General features: G+C 39.8%; 2 protein-coding genes across 2 annotated transcripts; one reads left to right on the top strand and one right to left on the bottom strand.

Annotated features, from left to right (window-relative positions):
- The first annotated feature begins 2,177 nt into the window (after positions 1–2,177).
- Positions 2,178–7,132, top strand: sf3a2 (splicing factor 3a, subunit 2). The gene is made up of 8 exons (XM_084732883.1): positions 2,178–2,311; positions 3,270–3,544; positions 3,649–3,695; positions 3,803–3,912; positions 4,023–4,072; positions 6,169–6,309; positions 6,393–6,461; positions 6,561–7,132. Exons 2-8 carry the CDS (start codon positions 3,347–3,349, stop codon positions 6,834–6,836), a joined length of 891 nt encoding a protein of 296 aa, XP_084589009.1. The 5' UTR covers positions 2,178–2,311; positions 3,270–3,346; the 3' UTR covers positions 6,837–7,132.
- Positions 7,133–7,402: 270 nt separating this feature from the next.
- LOC146317486 (uncharacterized) lies at positions 7,403–12,259 on the bottom strand. The gene is made up of 7 exons (XM_084732885.1): positions 12,140–12,259; positions 11,429–11,529; positions 10,089–10,117; positions 9,921–9,996; positions 8,487–8,621; positions 8,305–8,405; positions 7,403–8,201 (listed from the first exon to the last, which is right to left on the bottom strand). Exons 2-7 carry the CDS (start codon positions 11,520–11,522, stop codon positions 7,809–7,811), a joined length of 828 nt encoding a protein of 275 aa, XP_084589011.1. The 5' UTR covers positions 11,523–11,529; positions 12,140–12,259; the 3' UTR covers positions 7,403–7,808.
- Between the last annotated feature and the right edge of the window lie 490 nt (positions 12,260–12,749).

The raw sequence follows: 12,749 nt of genomic DNA on the forward strand, positions 1-12,749 counted from the left end.
GTTCGTCAAGATAATTTTGTAAGACGAGAGAGTCGTGGTTTGTGGTAAACTCTGGGTAAGTTAATAAAGCCCTGAACATGGACTGAATAAGAGGACATTTTTAATCGAGTCCTCAGTGCACTTGTCCAGCTAACAGTCCTGCTCTGTCTGAGAGACATGATGAAAACAGACTCTTATGTTCCTGATTGTCTTGCACAAGCAAGTCTAAGTGGGAAAATGAGACAAAACAGTCAAAATAACAAAAATAAAACAAATATGACAGAATCCAATGACTATAGACAACACTGGCTTTAGATGACATTTTGCCATAAGCCATGTACAGTATGGGTCAGTTGACTGTCAACAAGTTAAATGAGCCAGGATAAATCATGGCACAGTCCCTCCAAGATTTTGGGGATTGCTACAGCCTAAAATGTCTAATTTCACAGCAACTTTATTCAAAAATTGTGATGCATGTTGCTATTTTTTGTATAATCCATTAAAAATCAAAATAACTTGTTCCAGGGTGAAGAAAACTGCTCTCGATCCATAACTTAAAGCCACATTCACATGCATGTGCACACTGTTTGAGTGTGTGTGGTGTGACGGTGTGGCTTTGATTATGGCAAATTAACAGCATGGAGGCATTTTATGTTTTTTTTTTCCAGTATTTTTTTCCGTTTGAAAGCTGGCTACCACTCACTTCTATTGCTTTGGAGATTCTGCCGTAGATAACGACTGAATTTTCATTTTTGGATGAACTATCCCTTTAACATCATTAATGACACCTGCAGTTTCTCCATTATGACTAGTCAAAATGTCTGTGTCAATTGTTTATTTTTGTGCTGAGACATGTTTTCACTTTTTATCTATTTAATGCTAGTTGACCTTGGTGAGGCGTCCATATGAGACCAACAGTGTTTGTTGTCACTGATAAGACAGTGACCTCCTCCACGACCAACACTGCAGCGCCGGCAATGACCTGTGTTACGTAACTTTGTTTAACAATCGCAGTAATGTCATTTGTTTTAAGCAGTAAAGGCCCGTATAGATGTGTTCAAGGGTATGTTTGGTTTCAGAGGGGTGGGGTTGAAATTGGAGTAGAGAGACCTCCACCAGGCTTAAAAGACTGAAAGCATTTCTTTCCTACTGTACAGAATTATCCCACATTTCCTCCAACATGAACATATGAAAAACACTGAAACTATCTTCCACACATAAATGTAAATACTTTTGTGGTAACTCACACAGATGTCCTCTGAAGTCCTGTCCTCAATTAATATAGTGAAAATTCCCACCGCAGTGGATCCTGTGTTGTCTTACTTGGAGAACCACTCAAAAATGTAACTGACAAGGACCAAAGATATCAACACATTCTCCTGATTGCTAGAAAAACTATAACTGTAAATTGGACTGCAGGACTTGAAATATAAATATGTACACTCTACAAGAATGTTGGAAAATTTTCAGCAACTTACTGGCAGCAGTTAGCTGTAAGTTGCTGTAAATAGATTTCACAGTATATTAACTGTAAATCTAATTACAGTATCACAATGCTATAATTATTATTACAATAATAATCACACTACTGTAATTGTTATTACAGTAATAATCAGCATGCTGTATTTTCTATCACAACACTAATTCAACTACTACAAAAGCCATTACTGTATTAATTTGAATACTATAAATTAATAAGACACTTAAAAGACTAGTTTTAATTGGCCAGATGTAAAGTTGGCAACCTAAAATCAATATAAAAATTAAGAATTAATTTAATTAATTAAAGATAAGGTCACTTTGAAATCTGGACACTGCTTAAAACAGTTTGTGAGTTTGTGGTTTATGAGTCATAAAATCCTGAATTATCTTGTAGAAGATAAGGATGTTTATAACATCAACTGACAGCAGGTGTACATGGCATTTCAAAACCAGAAACTGTTTGTCAGGTTTAAAAACAGACATATAGCCACCCACCCTAGTACACCATGCATGTCATGCTTTTGCCACCTTTGTCTCATAAACATCCAGGGAAAACCCTCTAAGAGCAAGGAATCTGTAAAATACAATTAATTTTTAAAAGATGTAAGTAGTAACTATAACTTATGACTAAATCAAGTGAAAATAGAAATATCAAACAAAAATGTACAATGTTAAGCCTTCTCCTAGGAGAACACAATTTCTCTTTGGGGTATTGACACATCTGCTGCAGTCCAGTTGGTGGCGGTAGTGCGGCGCAAACTGTTTGTCAACCGCCAAAAACAGAAGAAGAAGTCGCCCGCGCATGCGCCTTGCAGTTGTTCGTTGGCATGATCTTAACGTTGTGGAGTTGGTAAGTGTTTTGAACAAAGTAAATTGTTTATAATGCCTCGTCATGTATAGTTATCGTTTCTAATATAACCAGCCAATCTATTATCACACGCACCGAGCTAGCCACGATTAACTTGTCGTTTGATCATTTAGATTCGTGAAAATCCATTGACTACTAAGTGGAAACATCGTTAGCTTAGCATTAGCATTGACATAATGCATTCAGTAGCTAGCGTTACGTTGTGCTAACGTACTGCAGCTAACTTGGTTTTTAGAGATCATGTAGAATACATTGTGTTGAAGCGTGATAAAAACCTCTTAACTGTGGTTAGTTATCTCGAGCAATTGAGAAATATTTAGCTAAATAGCGCTGCTGTTTTGCCTTGTTTCTCAGTGGATAGATCGATCAATTTCAAGGGACATTAGCATATAGATCCTCAGTCAGTATAGGTCTGAGGAATCATTGTATTATTTTTAAACACATGAAATGCAGCTCAGACAAGTTAACATGCCAGATGTTTACTGTTTTTAACAATACTTATAAAACTGAAAGTAAAAATTAAATTAAAGTGAATTATCAAGGCAGCGAAGACAGTGGTCAGTAAGTGGTTTGGCAATATGACATAGGGCTGCAACTAACAGTTATTCTTATTATATAATAATCTGTTGATCATTTTCGTCACACTCACATTTGAGAAGCTTACATTTTTCTTAAAAATAAAATGACGATTAAGCATTAACCAAAATATTTGGCAATGCATTAAGTAGTTGGTAACTAATTGATTAATTCAGTAAGCATTGCAGTTCTAATATGAACGTAATTCCAGGTCCTACAATTTATATGACGTTATTGTTCTTGTTTTTGTGATGATAGTATGATATTTGATGATGGTATTTTTTTTTTCGTTACAGAGTAATAACAGTAAATATTATTCATTATTTACATTCTTTGCAATGATGTGTGCTTTATTTTTCCTCAGATAATCAGGAAGGATCTACTTTAAGCCTGTCAGGTGTCTGTGGGTGTCTGCGTGATTGAGCTCATCACCCTGCAAAGATGGATTTCCAGCACCGAGCTGGAGGGAAGACGGGGAGCGGCGGGGTGGCGTCTGCCTCTGAGAGTAACCGTGATCGACGAGAGCGGTTACGTCAGTTGGCCTTGGAGACCATCGACATCAACAAAGACCCCTACTTTATGAAGAATCATTTAGGATCTTACGAGTGCAAACTTTGCTTGACACTTCATAACAACGAGGTGAGGAAACACATAATGAAACCCTCCTTGGGTTAAGTTATCTGCACTTCATTTAATGTTATGTGTATCTTGTTGTTACAAACTGCTCTTCTCTGCATTTACAGGGCAGCTACTTGGCTCACACACAAGGAAAGAAACATCAGACCAACTTGTGAGTCCACCTCTTGTCTGAACCCTACCCTGACATGCCACACATGGAAATTCTGCTGCATCCAGTGTGTTGATTAATAATTAAACCACATATTTTGTTCTTTTCAGAGCACGGAGAGCAGCCAAGGAGGCCAAAGAAGCTCCTGCTCAGCCAGCTCCAGCCAAAGTTAAAGTTGAGGTCAAGAAGTTTGTCAAAATTGGTCGACCAGGATATAAAGGTAAGCTGACTGAATGGTAAATTAATGTATTCATTACTCTTTTAATGGTGATAGTAGTTTCACTGCAGATGTATTTTAATATATGGTCCATGTCTTTCTCTTCTTTATAGTAACCAAACAGAGGGACCCAGAAACTGGACAGCAGTCATTGCTTTTCCAGGTTAGTGTGTTTCTTTTTGAAAAGGTTTAAACATAGCACATTAACATGGCAGTCTCATTGAAATCAGATGAAACAAGTCTGTGTTTACATTTTTAGTAGCACATTAGCCAGTTAAAAAGAAGCAGGAGGAGATTTTTCTTTAGATGTTTAGATTATATTTTTTAGGATTTATTTTATGATTATGGGGGTGGAAATCATCACTTTTAAGAGTGATGCTATAAAGTTATACGGTTTGCTAATGTTATTACCTTTCTTTGGCTTTTGAGTGTAGGCTTGTCTCTACACTGTCACTTTGTAGCTTGCCAAGGCTGGAATGTCCCTCTTTTCACAGCAGCCTTCTTGATTTATCATTTTAATACAAGTATTCCTAATAACATTAACAATGGTACCATTCTATTTAAGTGTCCTGGTGAGCAGTGACGGTGTTTAAGTCAGTGTTTTATGTCTTTAGTTGGAAGAAGCACTTCATGTTGCCTCATTTAGACTCTTCAAATTGATGTGAAATGATGAACAGCGATAAAACAGCACAAAAAGCAATGTCATGACTTTGTTTTGAAAATGTTAATCTGTGGATTAATGCTTTTGATTCCATTTGGTCATTAAATTCTGCCTTTAGACAATAGTTTCAAAGTTTTCACATATAAAAGCACAATTTTCTCAGATGTTCTAAACTTAGCAAGGCACATTTATATAAAGAGGCTGCACTCTCCATCTGCAGCCTGAACAGTTTCCAGCTGCTATGCAGGTACGGTACAAACGCTGCCCTGTCATTTGTTATTGAAGCAAAGAGACAGTCTTGCACAACGTTTTCAGCCAAAGACGTTATTCCAATCACAGGTCTCTAATGAAACCGTTTGAAAACTAATTCTCAGTTTGCACTAAGACATGCATCCCCCCTCTTGTCTAATACCCTGATTAACTTTTTTTTTTTTTTTAGACACAGCAGGGAGTTTTTCTCGGTCTCAAACAGCTGTCTAATACAGCACCATATGCTAAACTAAGGCAATTTTGTTTATCGGCATGTCTTATTTTTGGAGGAGCTTGCAACGTGACAAAGGCTTCATTTTCACTGCGTGGTATTACTCGACTCGTTTTCGCTCCAGGTATTTTCCTCGATTATGTTTTCCTCTGCAGTTAGTAACCCCTTGTGTAGGCAGGAGTCTAAGCTGACTGTCAAAGCGTGAAACTGCTGAGACATAATCTTTAACATGACGTGGACACGGAGAAGAACAACGGAGATTATGGAGGGGGTGGTGTTCCTGATTCTTGGTGTGTGGCTGCTACAGCAAGGAGAACAACTTTATTTTGGAAAAGACTGAAGTAAGCCTGACAAAAGACTGTTGAAAATGTTCGGCAGATCCTACATGGAGATGACTGTGGTTGCTTCATGTCACATGAGTGATGATTCTTTCTGACCAAGTGAAAGTGGATTGCAGTGTTTTCATTCCACTTTTTAATATCTGGTCAGTCTATTTGGATCCTCGACCAATGTGGTACCCAAAAAAGTAAACGGTACTAGGGATGCCCCAATACCAGACATGTAGTAGTTGATACGAATATCACTGAATTTCTACGATTGTCAATACCCAATCTGATACCACAGTTAAAGGAATACAAGCTGTTATTATTTTCACTCTCCACAAAACTCCTCCAGGGCAGGGGAGCCATGCCTGGAAAGTAAATCATGTTCCTTTGGCATTTCACGGCAGACTCCAGCACTTGTAGGCATATATGCTGTGTCTGTCAGGTCAGAAAAACTGCATCTCCAGTACCTCCAGGGCTGTAAATAAATTAGTACCGCCATGTTTTTAAAAAATTGACATTGACTTGGTGCTGAAGTATCACTTCTTTATCCACAAGTTTTGACAATACGGTTCCAAGTCAGCCGAGCTTTGCCATGCAGGAGAAACGAGGCACAATTTGGTCCTACTGCCAAATGAAGAAAACAGCTGTCAACTAAAACTGCCCTGCGTCACCCTGTGCTTTGACCTATAAAACTGCTTACTGCAGCAATAATGACTTAATATTGTTTTTAGCTGCCAAACTGTCAAAGACAAGCCTATTAAATACCGTTATTTCTCTCCTCTGCTCATCAGATTGACTACCCAGAGATCGCAGAGGGAATCGGACCCAGGCATCGCTTCATGTCTGCTTACGAACAGCGCATCGAGCCCCCTGATCGTCGCTGGCAATACCTGCTGTTGGCTGCTGAACCGTATGAGACTATTGCTTTCAAGGTGAGTGGACGCTGCACTTCTGTTGTGCTCTTCACATTTTTCCTCTTGCAGTAAACATAACATCAACATCTTTGTTCTTTCAGGTGCCCAGTAGAGAAATTGACAAAGCAGAAAACCGCTTCTGGACCCACTGGAACAGAGAAACTAAACAGGTGCTGATGAGCTGATGAATATATATATATTTTTAAATTATAATATGAGACCTGTAAACATGTAGTTTAACCCACCTTTCATGTTATTTTTCCTCCCAGTTCTTTCTGCAGTTCCACTTCAAAATGGAGAAAGCTGTTCCCCAGTCCAGCGGTCCACCCCCTGCTGCAGGTGTGAAGCGCCCCCCTCCTCTCATGAGCGGAGTAGGACCTCGCCCACCAGCTGAATCTATGCCCCCTCCCCCACCAGGAGGGATGCCCGTCCCCCCTCTCCCACCCGGCGCACCCGCTGCCCCCCATATGCCCCCTCAGATGCCCATGCCCCCCATGCCCATGAGGCCGCCTCCACCTGAGGGCCTCACAATATCTAATAACTGATCCCCTACCAGCCTTTAATGCTTGTTTTCTTTCGTGGCATGCAGCCACACTGCCCTGCAGTCTGCAGCCTCCACCCCCCTTTCGACTTTCAGTTTTATTATTTCTACTAATGACGTCTAAAATCCACATTTAGTAGATTTTTATACATGTGTTTGGTTTATGTAAACGTGTTGGACAGCCCACATGACCACACTGTTTTTGTATAAAAGATTAGATTCCAGATGTGGAGCTATGATTGAAAATGGCTCAACTTTTAAGATGCTGATTTTGTAATTAAATTCTGTTGAGAAAACAAATTGCATCTCAGGGTTTGTGTTTTTATTAAAACATCACACACAGATGTACTGGTGTATCGTCTGCTGTTCGGGGCAAAAGCTTGAATTTACAGGGGGACATGTTTTCCAGGTTTGCGGTTCTCCTGTGGAACTGGGCTACTTTTGAGATGTTGGTGCGCCTGGAAATTTTTGTCTGCTTGTTGGGTAGACCTCTTTTTTATGCAGATCACATTAATAATATCTGTAAATAAAAATCCATATGTTAAAAGAAGTAATACATATAAACCCAAATCGCACAGAAGACGTGCCTAATGCTCTCTGCCTGCCAGCGCCGGTTTTATGGGTAATTTATTAAAGATCCTTCAGGATTAAAGGGAATCAAATTAATCTATTGATGGCATGGTGATTTAACATAAAGCAGTCAGGACAGTAAATTCAATAAAAATGCAAATGACTTTACAGGTAACTCAAAGCTCTTATTACACAAAATCACATCACATCTGTCCAGAAAAGCTGTAACACACTGACCTTGATTGTTTACAGTCATTTAACTAGAAGCAAACATTATTTTTGAGTCTTTTTTTCTGAAGATAACAAATCTATTACTGAAATCTTTTTTGCCACATTTTCATAAATGTTATCAAATCAGTTCAGGTGGAAATAAAGAATGAAACGGTGTCTGCCACAAAAGAAAGAATCATCCCTTTTGAGTCTTTTTCTTTGCTTTCTTTTCCTCCAGCTTTTTACTCTTCTTGGGCACAGCCTCCTCATTTCCTTCATCTTCCTCCTCTTCATCACCCACTTCTTCTTCTGCTTCTTCTTCGGGTTCCTCAGTTTTATCTCTTTGTTTCTTGACTTCTTCGTCCTTGTCTTTCTTGGCTCTCCTGTCCTTTAATTTCCCTTCTCTTTGCTTCATGAGTTTTTTGTCCGGCAGTGGTTTATTTCTGAGACCTCTTGATGCTCGGCCTGTTGCTCCTCTCTTCGACCTCCCTCTTTTGACTTCTCCATCATCATCCTCCTCCTCATCATCGTCTTCATCATCAAGGTCTGGCAGCCACCAGAACATGACTTCCCACAGAGTTGTTTCAGGCTAGAGGGGGGAGAACATGTGAAGTAGTTTAGATGTACAAGTGTTTAACTTAAAATTTGACAATAAAAGAATAAAAATGAATCAATCACAAATGCTTCTTTACCTCTGGTGGGTGTCCTCTGTGTCTTAATGAGCCTGACCGTCTCATTGTCAGTCCAACTTCTTCCTCCTCGTCCTCTGCTGCCCCCTGACCACGCAGAGTTTCTGTGTTTGGGAAAGAGACCGCTCAGCCACAGCAGACGTGCAGGAATGTAACAGTGGTCCTACTTCTGCTAGTTTACTTGCCATGAAGCCTCTGAAAGCCCGAGGTGAGCACCAGGATGGTAATGGCCACAAACAGGCAGCGGTTGAGGGTGACGTTCTCCCACGGTGTTTCAGTCTGGCTCAGGTTCTGGATGGACAAGGCTTTCTGCAAAGATGCTGAAGGAAATACAAGACAGAGGAGAGGAAGCTTTAATTGTGATCCAGTGATGTAAATAAAGATTAAGATAAAGAAACATGGAAATGTGGAAGCCCATTTCTACCAACGTGATGAAAAAGGAAGATCCTGTAAGTCATTATAATAACAAAATGTCCCAAAATAAGGAGTTAGTATCTCAAAATAATTAATTAGTATATCGCAATAATGACTTAGTGCCTCAAAATAATGATTTAGTATCTAAAAATAGTTAAATAGTACCTGAAAAATACTTTGCATCTCAAAATAATGAGTCAGTATCTCCAAATAATTAATTAGTAACTCAAAATATTATCTCAAAATAATGGCCTAGTGCCTTGAAATAATTAATTAGTATGTAAAAATAATAAGTTAGTATATCAAAAAAATGACAAATCTTCACAAAATTATAAATGATCTAACAGTATAGTGAATAAGTCATTATTCTGAGTTAAGTAAGTCATTAATTTAAAGGACCAGTGTGTAATAATTACAGGAATTTATGTACATAAATGAGATATATTATATATAAGTATGTTATTTATTATTATCAATCAACGTAAACTCATAATCTATATATTCCCGTTACTTTAGAAATAGCCATTTATAGTTACATACTGTCGGGTCAATGTACGGAGATCATCATCCTGCGCCGTCTACGGCAGCGCACAGCGGACAAACTGCACTAACAGTGAGTCTTGGGAAGCCCATGGCGACCTTACGCAGACGCCGCAGCGTAAACACGGAAGTAGACGGGGAGGATAGACGCGGGTGATTGCTGGCAGATCATTTAGCGTTGTGAACCTTGACTGACACAGTTTTGACAAATGGAGGATCATACAAACACTGTACCAGAACAAAAAGCAGCGGACAGTGAATCCCGTCATCCAAGAAGCGGAGACGCGAAGAAAGTAAACGCAAGCATGACAGGAAACGGCAAAAACACGAATCAACATAGCGTTTACACGATGGAAATCGCCGATGGAGGACAAACGTTTTCACAGTGACGCCGAGGTTGCCTGTTTTCTGCTGGACAGGTAATTCATCCTACACACATAACTGTAGTTTGTTGTGAGATAGCTTTCGCTCGCCATTTTGTCCGCTGACGGCCACCATACTCTTGGTGAGCGAGGGGCGGTGTCGGGGTAAATCCTCTTATTTGCAATCTAAGGTTTGAACGCTAGATGCCACTGGAAATCAAACACTTCTCCTTTAAAAGGTTTCTCATTATTTTGAGGTTCTTAGTCATAATTTCAAGAGACGTTCTCATAGGAGTGACTCACTTGTTCTGGGGAAGCTGGTTTCTCTGGGTGAAGTTCTGGGTTCTGCTCTTGGTTGTTGTGAAACTTGAGGCATTTCCTGTCAGAGAACAACATGTAGCTCAGGAGAGAGATTGATTAGGGATGTGAACACAGTGAAAATGTGTTTGTGTCAGTTTCTTTCCAACTAACCTCTCTGACTTTCCTGGTGGCGTACATTTCTGAAACAGACAGATGGAGATTTACTGAGGAGTGATATCATAAACCATAAACAACAAATGGAAGCCCAAACAGCCACGGCCTCAGTCTGGGATTTATTTATCCACATTACTTTGATGAATTCATACATTATTGTTGGCTGAAATATGCTCCACTTTATCAACCTCCCATGTTTAGCCTACTGTGCCAAACTTTATTATAAACAAACAAAACAAGTTTACCATCAGCCTCATGAATCTGTTGAGCTAATTGTTGATATCAGCCCAACAACTCAAGTCACATGTCCTGAACTCGAGTCAGACTTGAGTCACAAATTTGATGACTTTTGACTCGACCTGACCTTGAAAATACTTGATATCTTCCCCCAAGCATGAGGACTAAAAAAATATGTTATTTTAAAAGTGAACACAAATTTATTTAATTTCCTGAATCAACTAGAAACTCAAAAGTTAACTCAATATTCATTCTCTGCAAGTCGACACAGACTCCACAGAATCACTTTGTTTTGAACTGACCGACAGCATCAGAGGAGAAAGACTTGTTGACTTGAGACTGACTTGTGACTTGCAAAACATTGACTTGATCCCACCTCTAATGCTAACATAATGATTACCATAATCACTATCTTACTTTAGTGTGTTAGCATGCTAACACTAGCTAATTAACAAGAAACAAAGTACAGCTGAAGCTGGTGGGAATTTCAATAGTCTTTCAGTTATTTTGTCATAAATGTTAAGTATTGGACAATTGAAGCGTTGGGCGGATTGAAATCTTGACCTGATGATGGTGCTACATGAAAAGTATTTTCAGAGTTTTCAGAACTCATCCTGATGATTACATGAATGTTTGTACCAAATTCCAAATGAATTCATGGAATGGTTGTTGAGATATTTCGCTCAAAACCAAAAATGTCAACTTCATGGTGGCATTAGACGAAAAGTCAGGCGAGTCATGAGGGACTGATCCTCCTGGGGACTGTAAAACCTCTACAAAATAATTTCATTCTGCACCAGAGGGCTGGCAAATAAAAACACATTCTCCCACATGGTCTTTTTAGACTTTGCTCTGTCTCACAAGGAGGATTTTGTGTGTTTGGAGAGATTGAGGCTTATTACGCCCACCATCCATTCAGCATGGCAGACGCGCATTATCACCGCGCTGCCTTTGACCAGGAGTCATGTTTCAGTGGCTGCCTGTGCCGCTGCTCGCAAGTATTTATAGCGTAGTACAGTACATGTACAATGGATGAAGGCTTTTATGTGCAGGCATTATAGCTTCTGTGTGCGTGAGCGTGTGTGTTTGTGTGTCGCCACCTGGTCTGCGGATCTGTCGAACAGGCTTCTGTGGAGGAGGATCTGCTCTTGGTGGCCCTAACTCCTCTTCAAATGTCTCAAAGCTTTCTTCCATCCCTTCCCTGAGAGACAGAGAGGAGGAAGAAGATTGATGTGGCTCAAAACTCAGTTTGTTTAAAAACTCATTTAGAAGACGTAGACATGTAGATATTATACAAAGCCCTGCACATGAACCTGGCTGTAGTCAGAGGCCTGTTCTGCCAATTGTTGGTATTTTTAGACATGCTTCTCTTGCCAGCTGTTACCTTCAAAAAACAGGACTGAATGGATAAACAATGTCATTGCAGTTGCTCTTATCAGTATTCTTCGCTTTGTGCTATAGAAGAAAAGTTATTTCCATTGTCTCATCAGCGTTTCATTTTGGCTGCACGAGTAAAAGGTCATCGTCTCCAGCTTGTGAGTAAAACTGAGGCAGTTTCCTGACCTTCACATTTACAGATGAATGCTGTGAGGCCCTGATGTCTTACATGACATTTCTACATGGACACTGAGCTAATGTCCTAGCAGGCCTATAAATAGATGAAGCAATGCCACTGGAGAGACAGATGGATACACACACGCATAAAAATACACAAAAAGAAAAGGACTGATGTTACCATTATACACCGGCTTGCCTCTCTTGTGACGAAGCCCAGCCTTTGACCCTGAACGAAATCAGGAGCTGTGACCTACCTGCCTCGACATTTGGGGTCCCTCGGGCAGCGTCGTGGGAACCTTTGTCGCAGAGCCCGTTGTTCCTCTGTGGGGATGATGGCAGCAGAGTCGCTGTCCGAACTGTCTGACAGCCAAGCACAGGTGCCGGAGAATGAAAAAACAAAAAAAGAATTGAGTGTCAGTCAAAGACCGAGGCAGGGTTGACATTAACATGCGCCGTACAGCTGTCAAATCTCAAGAGAGAACAGAGTGGGGAAGGAGGCAAGAGGTTATGCAAAGTTTTGGAAAAACTCTGAGTCATGCTGGAAAAAATCTTAATTTTGATTCTTAATTGGTATAAAAGAAGTTACAGTGACTAACTTTGCTGACTGTGGAGGCTAAACTGAAATCTAGTCTTTTGTTATTCATGCATACTGTCATCTTGAAAAATACACCTCAGTTCTTTAGTGATAAACTGCTATATTGTCATTAGTATGTGATACAGCAAGTGAGTACTGGTCCTCTCAAACAAATTGTATGATGAGAACTGTTCTTTATAGAGGTTCTACAGCTCCTTACCAGCATTAGACACACTAAAAGTAGATATTCCGTCAAAAAGTCATAAAAACTAAAATTGATGACTCACACA

Source organism: Lutjanus erythropterus, chromosome 12, assembly GCF_056507025.1.
Source record: "Lutjanus erythropterus isolate fLutEry1 chromosome 12, fLutEry1.hap2, whole genome shotgun sequence".
Taxonomy (NCBI): Eukaryota; Metazoa; Chordata; class Actinopteri; order Lutjaniformes; family Lutjanidae; genus Lutjanus; species Lutjanus erythropterus.